Here is an 8,423-nt window from a genome sequence, read left to right as displayed (position 1 = left end):
CGGGGAGGAAAGCAAAGGCGAGGGCACTGCGGCCACGGGTCTGCAACAGCTTGTTTTCATCACGTGGAAAATACACGGAGCTGTTAATGAAGCGCAGCCCTTAGCGGGGCCGAAATGCACGCTGCGCACAAACCCTGGCCTGGGGAAGAACCCAGATAGAGGTGATAATTAAGGGGGCTGCTCAGTTTGGGTCTCAAATTTAGCTCCGTTTCTCAGGTTCGAGATGCCTGCCTGCATGAATTGCGTCAGGTGCTGTGGCACATGGGACCCTGCTGCTGCCACCCAAACCCTTCGGCTGCCCTTCAGTGGCTCCAAAGTGTTGAGCTGGGGCAGAAATAATGGTGATAAAGCTGAGGCAAGGTTTGAATGGAGCAAATCTCTGAGGGGTTTTGGGGCTGGGGCTTGGCCAGACCCCTGTGGCACACAGCCAGGAGGGATGCTGGGGGGCAGCGTGCAGGCCCACCGAGCCCAGGGGAGCACTGGGATGCTTGGCACGATAATTAGTGTAAAGGAGCATCGGTTCAGTGCTGTCTGCCAGTGTTGGCATCTCCTTCCTCGCCACATTACAACACCGACCCTCATCAACTGAGCGGGCACGGCTGCTTTTGCTTTATTTCTTTTAAACCCCTTCAGATGATCGGGGAGGGGGATGCACACAAAAAGCCCTAACCCTCACACAACATATAATTGTCTGATCCTTTGATGTTCGCGATTCCTGGAACAAACATGCTGACTTCAGTAGAGATATTCAAGTAAAATCTTACTCAGAGGTTTTTCTGCCAAGTATAATAACCCAGGGGAAGAGGGATAAGAATCATTCCATAAGCAAAACTCTCGTTGCTTGACCTCAGTGTGTGCAGATCATAATTCAGGTTCTGGAAAAACAGAGAGTTTAGCTATTTTCCTTGGCAAATTTCAAAAAAATGTGCTGCAGCTAATTTCTGCAAGGCTGTGAAAGCGTTTCTAAAATAGGCATCAGGTTCAAACCACAAGATCAACCTAAACTGATATAAATCAATAAGTAACTCAGGAATATGTTTATTTTGGAAAGCGTCGGGCCTGGATATCACCTACTGCTTTAATGGATTTACCCGATGCTTAAGATCCCATCTTTGAATCACTGAAGCAAGAGAAGATATTTTTAAGGGAGTTGCATGCATGAGCCCTGACAAGGGGAAGTTGACAAAACTTCAGCAAATTCCTCCATGAGGATGCCCCTGCCTGATGCAAGCCTTTGATACGGAGGGGTCGCGGTACGGCTTAGACCCTTTCCACCGAGAGCAAATGTAGCTGCTCTGGCGATAACCACGGGTCTGTAAACCCACACCTTGCCGAGCATCGCTGCGTGGGTCTGCCCATCTCTCCTGCGGGGAAATGGGCTCCAGGGCCAGGCTCAGCTGGTGCAGGCTGGAGAGGGCTCTGCGTGCTCAGCCCTACCAGGCGTCTTCCCAAGGAGTCCATTGGGCTCTGCTTGCCTGGCTTTAGGAGATGATGCTGCCGTGTGTTGGTTAGGGTGATCTCTGAGCTCTGGTGGTGTCTCCTGCAGTCCTAGTGCTAGGGCAGTGCCACCCAGCAGCCCAGACCTGAAAGCAGGGCTTAAGAAAGGAAAAAATGGGAAAAAATCTGCCTGCTTTGGCTGGCAGAGAAGTGCTTATCTGCATTAGGTATTTCTCTGCTTGACATTTGTCTATGCCATTGAAGATGACCATAAGTTCATCTTTAAAATGCAAACAATCCCTTAAAGCAGAAGAAAAGGAGGTAAATAATGGTGTTTCTGAGTCTGGGGCTCCTCATGCTGGTCCCTCAGACCAAATCAAAGAGGAGATAATTATTAAACCTTGCACTGCTCTCACTCTGAGTTTCAGCATTTTACATGCTGGCTGGCAGGGGGAGGCTGTTTGTGGAAGCCTTTGGTGGGGGTGGCATTTCCAATGAGCCAGTTGTCATTTTTGTGTGAAATTACATATCCCAGCATCGGCTTTGGGGTTTGACTATCTCTCCCTAGAAGTGCGTGGACCTGTTATGTTTGGCTCTGGAAGCAGCTAAGAACTGCCAAATTTAGCATCATTTGCCTTCATTAAAAATGGCTTGTTTGTTCGGAGAATTTGCATTTTTTGTGATTTTTTTTTTTTCATTTTTTTCTTTGCATTGCGGGAGAAGCAATGCCACCAACTTGCAGATTATGCGTAGGCTCATTTTCAGCATTTTGTTGCTCTGTAATTATGGAAAATTGGAGGGGTTTCACTTTGCTTTTGTAACAGGTCAGATTCTTGATGGACACTTGGATAAACCTGGTCCATTTGGAGTTAGGGAGGCTTGGACAAGCCCCCAAAGGCTTAGGATCTAGCTGGAAGCATTTCCAAAGTATACAACCCTCCTGAGGTACAGAAACGAGCTGCCTCTAAGTTTTCCCTCCTGTGGATTTACAGCTCCTGTTGGATCTCCAGCCATCTGTAGAAGCACCTAGGGGTGTGCCAAGCCATGCTCACATATGTGTGCAGCACAGGGGCACCTCTGACCATCCCTGTCCAGGGGAAAAGCCTCTGCAGAAATCCCCTGAAGAGCAGGAGGGGAGGCATCACCACGGGCTGAGCCCTGCACCCTGGCACCACCGCCCTGGTGGGTTGCAGCCATGGGTGTGCTGGGGCAGGATTTGCTCCAGTGTGATTTATTTAAAGGTTTCAGAGCGTTGACTCATGCTGTGTTAATTCAGCTTCTGGGTTCCCCTGTTGATTCGTCCTGTGCTGAAGGGCACAGCCTACTGAGAGATATGGTGAATTTTCCATCTCCTGATGTTTCCAGACCAAGGCTGGGGGTATTTCTGGGAGGGATGGTTTAACCACAGGCAAAATACTGGGCTCCGTAACTGGGTACAAATTTTACCTAGCTTTTATATAGGGAGGTCAAAGGAGATGCTGAAAGAGCTCCTTCTGGAGCCCTTCTCCATCTCCTACCCTCTTGGAAATACAAGTTATTTGTCGTTAGCATTGGGTGCTTCTCCCCCTATAAATAACATTAACAAAAGCACTCACCATTGGTGTGGTTTTCAAAGATAAGTTTATCATTGCACTCCTGCTCATCCACGCAGCCGCAGATGTAGATTATCCCATCCTCGCTGGGCTGGTGGGTCATGATGCAGCGCGAGGTGTTGTAGTTGGGGACCATGAGGTTCTCGATGGGCCGGTGGGGGTTGTGGCAGAGCGTGCTGATCCTGATGCTCTCGTTGTCCTGTCTCCTGCGTGTGCCAAATGAACCGACAAAACGTTAGTCTAGCGGCTCAGCCTTCGTGCCAGCTGCGTGTCACCTGAAATCTGGTTTTAAGATCATTCGTTTTAAGCCAAGTAGCTTAAAATGAATGATCATTGCAGCAGCTCTGGTATCATTCTAATTATACGTGCTTTGGAAGGGATTTGTTAAAGCCCTTTATCTCTTCCAAATGGTGAAGAGAAATGTTTAGCATGTGCCAATAGTAGGATGTGAGCCAGAGACTCCTTGTTTCCAGTAGGTAATTCACCAATTCATAATCACACCTTGGATCAGGTAGTGCCACCCCTAAGGCTGAGCATGCTGCGCAGGATCTGGGGCAAAGTCCCTCCTTTGTCAGTGCCAGCTGCTAGGCCAGCAGGTTTTGGGGCTGTCTGGTCCTAAGGAAGCACTCCAAAATGAGGGTCCCACCTTGTATGTCACCTCTGCTGCAATACAAGTCGTAACATCGCTGTCTCAGGAGGGGCTGGGGGTCTCTGCTGCCCAAATTTCAACTTGGGCAGGGGAGAGGCAGGGGGGGGGGGGGCCGAAGTGCCCGCTTGCCAGTGCCTGCTTGCAGGGGGTGTGGGGGCCGAAGTGCCTGCTTGCCAGTGCCTGCTTGGCTCGTGCGTCCCTCCGGCTCCTCTCAGCCCATGGTGCAGGTGGAGCCCATAAGCGCCATCTCACTCCTGGCTCTCTTTCTGAGCCCTGTCCTTGCAGGACTCCTGCCTTGGTGACCAGCAGCTGTAGAGCCCTTTAGTTGCTGGTCGGGGCTATTTCTAGACATGGTATGACCTTTGGAGCTGCCAAGTTCTCATATGAAGGTGATACAACTGCTGGAGCATAGGGCTGTGTCTGCGTTTCTAGCAGGGCTTCTGACATCGAGCAACTACAAATACAGCCTGCAGCGATGGTGTCCTGGTCCTTGTTGAGTCTGGGGCAGAGGAGCACTGGGGCTTGGCACAGCTGTGGATGCAACGGCAAATCAGTCCTAGCTCCTCCTCTTTCCCATTTGTGGTCCTTGTTGAGTCTGGGGCAGAGGAGCGCTGGGGCTTGGCACAGCTGTGGATGCAATGGCAAATCAGTCCTAACTCCTCCTCTTTCCCATTTAGATAATGAACAGGGACCATTGCATTTAACTGTGCATAAGTATTCCGCAAGTGCAGTGAGGACAACTGAGATATTTCAAGGCTGAATACCAAGAAGCCTCAGTCATGAAACTCCAGTTACACGTGGAAGCACAGCTTGTAGCTCCGGGTCTAGCACCATACTTCCAGTGCCATAGAATCATAGAATGGTTTGGGTTGGAAAGGACCTTAAAGATCATCTAGTTCCCACCCCCCTGCCATGGGCAGGGACAATTTCCACTAGACCCGGTTGCTCCAAGCCTCGTGCCACCTGGCCTTGAACACCTCCAGGGATGGGGCATGTGCTTTGAGCTTTTTTAACCACTAGTGCTCGGTCGCCAGGTTAGGTCCTTCTCATGAGCCATGTTTTTTGCTCAGCAGCACCTAGGTTGGGCTCCCATGAAAGCCATGGAAATGTGTCACATGTAGAGCAGACGGATGGGTTTGGCTCTGGCTGTGGTCTGACTCCTCAAGCACAGGCACTCATTTTGCTGGAAAACTCCATCTCTCAATGGATCTGGGCAGCAGTGGCTCAACACAAGGGGCCTCGGTGAGAGGATCTGGCACAGCCGCATCCTGGCGCATGGGAGCTCCCTTACCCTGGTGTGCGGCAGAGCCGTCCTTGTTGGACTCAAGACTTCTCTACCTGCTCTTTCAGCTCACCCAGCACCATCCATGGCCACCACCAACAAAACGGTGATTAAGGTAAGAACAAACTGGGCAGAGCAGGAGAACATTAAAAACTTCAGCTGCTTTGCTGCCGGTTTTGTTGGTAGCTAGATTTTATTTAAAAAACAAACAGCAAAGTCTATTTTTAAGCTACCGTGGGGTGTGATCCTTTTGGAAGAAGCTGATTTTGAGAAAAATAAGATGATGTGGGGACAGAAATCACTCTCCGGGGGGATGTTTGCTGTCCCCCAAAGCAATGGGTGGAAGCTGGAGCCAGTCGGGGCAGTGCAGAGGCAGGACCCGGGGCCATGGGCTGGCAGATGGCTTTGCCCTTGCCAAGCTGGGTGAAGGAAAAGTTTTGGTGAGCAAGTGGTGGAGATCCTCAAAAACTGGGCTGCCCAGATGGTTTTAGGAATGTCTGAGCATGAACTGGGTTATGTCCCTTTGGAGGGCGGATGGTGGTGGCTAAAATGAGCTGGAGGCAGTTGTTGGTGTTGGGATGGAGCCTCTTGCCCTTGGAGAGCCAGAGCAGAGCTAACACGGGCTGATGGCATGGCATGCGAGATGGGTTGGGCACCTCGGGGCCGGATGGTTCTTACCCTGCCAGCACCACCGGGAAAATGCAGCCTGGGGTACAGTGCTTCTCCTGCACCTGCATTGTAGAGCCAATAGGTAATTAAAAGCTAATTAAGAGATGAGAGCAGAGCACCAGGGTTCGATCCTTGTTTCTGAAGCCTTCCCAGAGGAGGAAGGATAACCCAGCACTGGCTGGATTTGCAGGGCAGCCCTGGGGTGAGGACGAGCGATAGGGAATGACCAGTCCCGGGTGGGCTATGGGTGGCTGGAGAGCATTGTGTATACTCCTGGGGGGGTTTCAAGGAAATTACAACTGTTAACAGCTTTTGCAGGAACAGCCTTGGCTTCCTGACCTAGCGGTGCAAAGCGGGAGGGTGTAGGTATGGAGAGGTTTCACGATGCCTTCCGCATCTGTTGGGAAGCCAGAAATAAAAGCAGGGGGAAGAGCCTAAATTTGTCATCCTCTCCCTGTATCAGGTATGGAAAGTCCCCTGGCCTTAGTTCTCCCTCCGTTTTCTTGGGGTTCCTAGGTCACTTGTCAGAGGAGCTTCCAGCTGAAGAGTCCCAGGAGGGTGCAATCCCTCCTCCATGGGCTGCCCAGGTTGGGCATGCTGGAGGATGTGAACATGGGGCCAAAGCTGCTGCTGCAACTGCGATACCCATGCAGGCCAAGTTCAGATGATCCCTATACACCTTTGCAAGTGAGCAAGGGGCAGCGAGGCTGGCTTGGAGGAGCCCTGCCTGCAAGGATCTCAGTCTCAGGATGGGTCTTGGGATGGGGTGGGAGATTCTGGGAGGAGGCTGTGGGGCTGGCAGGTTATTTGTGACCGTGTAGCTGCCTCACCCTTGTGGTGCAAGGTGCAGCCCCATCTCATGCCATGGGATTGCTTTCCTGGGATGGAGATTTATGCCCCAGGGGTCTGGGTTTTTCCTATACATGTAGGCTGTCAATGGGAAAACCCAGCGAGATGCTGAATTGCTTGCCCGGGATTTAAGGTGGCTTCTCCATGTGTGCGCAGGGGAATTTGGAGCAGGGGGTGGATTTTGTTTGTTTGTTTGGGTGTCTTGTTGGTTTTGTGTTTTGGGTTTTTTTTAAGTCCATAATGTAACAATTATGTTGAGGCAAACTCCACCTCCTGAAAGCGGGGTATACGGCATTCACGCTAATTAGCAGGTTGAGATAAAGCCTAGCGATAAGTGCTTGGCTGGCTTTCGCTTTGGCAGCCAAATTAAAAGGGAAATTTAGAGGAGAAAATCACTCTGGGCAGACCCGAAATGGATGGTTTTTTAGCTTTGCTTTGCTCATGGGGACCAAAAAAGCTGGGGGAGGCACTCTTCCGGGCAAATGATGAGGCGTATGCTTGGCCTGAAGTGCAAGATTGTGTTTCCCTTCCAGGCATCTCCTGCAGAAGCAGAAAAGGGCTTTTCCCAGGGGATGGTAAAGAGGTGGGTTAAACCCCAGTTGTGCACCAGGTGAGACATCCATGCACTGGATGGGGACAGACCTTGGCTGCACCCCTGCAAGTGACACAGGGTTTCACCAGCCTGGTGCAGGAGGACATTGTGGGTTTTGGGGGTCAGGGCTGCTGGTGTTGCCCAGAGAGCTCAGCTCAGCCTCAGCCAAGCTACATTCAGGGCTTTATGGGGGTTTAGAGGTCCAGCAGCAAACTTGCCACACTTTGTGTCAGGCACTTAAATACTTAATTTATTTATAAAATAAACTGGTACTAATTATAGGGTGGACTAAATAATTTTTTTTACTGCAAATTGTAATTTTGATTATAATGGAGTCAAAGGGAGAGGAAGAGAAAGTCCTGAATTATTTTAATGGGCAATAATTCAAGTGCAGGCGTACACACATGCTTTCCCACGAGCTGCCACCTCGCAAACTCATTTTCCCTGTGTGCCCCCCCTGGACAAGGGAATTGCTACTTACCATATGGCCACACAGATCTCGTAGGGGTCCTCGCAGTAGGAGTTGAGGTTGCAGTTGCTGTAGCACACCTTCTCCTCACAGGCCGGTGGCGTGGAGTCGCACCACTTGCAGAGGTTGGTCTTCAGGCTGCGGCGGGCGCTGGCACAGCAGGCTGGGGAGCAAAGAGGTGGTGGAGGGTGAGCATGGTCATGCTTGCCCGGAATGGGTAAAAATAACCACTATTTTCAGCGATTTGCACCAGCAGTGGAATTCATTTATAGCTTTCATTTTGCTCCATTGCTTGGTCAAATGTGCTTTAGATGGAGTTATGCTGTCAGTGTGCAGGCAGGTCCCACCAGACCAGAGCTTTGTGGAGCCTGGGAAGCCGCAAAGAGCCACGTTTTCCCTCTGTGTTTCCTGTACAGTTTATCACCAAGGGGAAGTTTATTTCTTTCTCTGCAATCTAGGCTCAGATGAGCATCTCCCCTCATCCTGAGTGCATGCAGTGTTTGAAAAGGGACATCTCTGGGTCTCTGTATGCATGAAGAGTTGATTTATTCCCCTCCCTGGAGGGAGAAGGGTGCTGGGGAGGGATGCACAGTCAGGCTGGGGCAGCTGCCTCCTCATCCTCCTTCTGCCTATTCAACGAGCCCAAGCTGGGAAATGTTTGCCACCCGCTACCCAAGCATCTGCGCTTTTGTCAAGAAACGATCAGCTGAGATGTCCTGAGCTCTGTTCCCTCCAGAGGTCCATTGCCCACCATGCCCCAGCCTGGCACGAGATGGTCACCAGCCCCTGGAGCGCTGGATCTGGCCGCAGCAGCAGAAATAACTGCTGCCCGTGTGGAACTGCTCTGCCTGTATCTCACAGGCTTAAAATTATCTCTATTTTTA

At 51.0% G+C, this 8,423-nt stretch overlaps 1 protein-coding gene across 1 annotated transcript in view; it reads right to left on the bottom strand.

Annotated features, from left to right (window-relative positions):
• Positions 1 to 7,702, bottom strand: part of LOC104471768 (TGF-beta receptor type-2-like) — a gene marked incomplete at its 5' end in the record, with an annotated part of 14,161 nt that extends 6,459 nt beyond the window's left edge. The window contains 2 exons of the mRNA XM_010087249.1: positions 3,033 to 3,235; positions 7,552 to 7,702. Coding sequence (XP_010085551.1) covers positions 3,033 to 3,235; positions 7,552 to 7,702 — 354 coding nt within the window. The remainder of the gene's footprint in view (positions 1 to 3,032; positions 3,236 to 7,551) is intronic.
• Between the last annotated feature and the right edge of the window lie 721 nt (positions 7,703 to 8,423).

Source organism: Pterocles gutturalis, unplaced genomic scaffold (assembly GCF_000699245.1).
Source record: "Pterocles gutturalis isolate BGI_N339 unplaced genomic scaffold, ASM69924v1 scaffold12286, whole genome shotgun sequence".
Lineage (NCBI taxonomy): Eukaryota > Metazoa > Chordata > Aves > Pterocliformes > Pteroclidae > Pterocles > Pterocles gutturalis.
The sequence above is the reverse complement of the archived record's forward strand: the minus strand, read 5'-3'. Positions and strand labels throughout refer to the sequence as shown.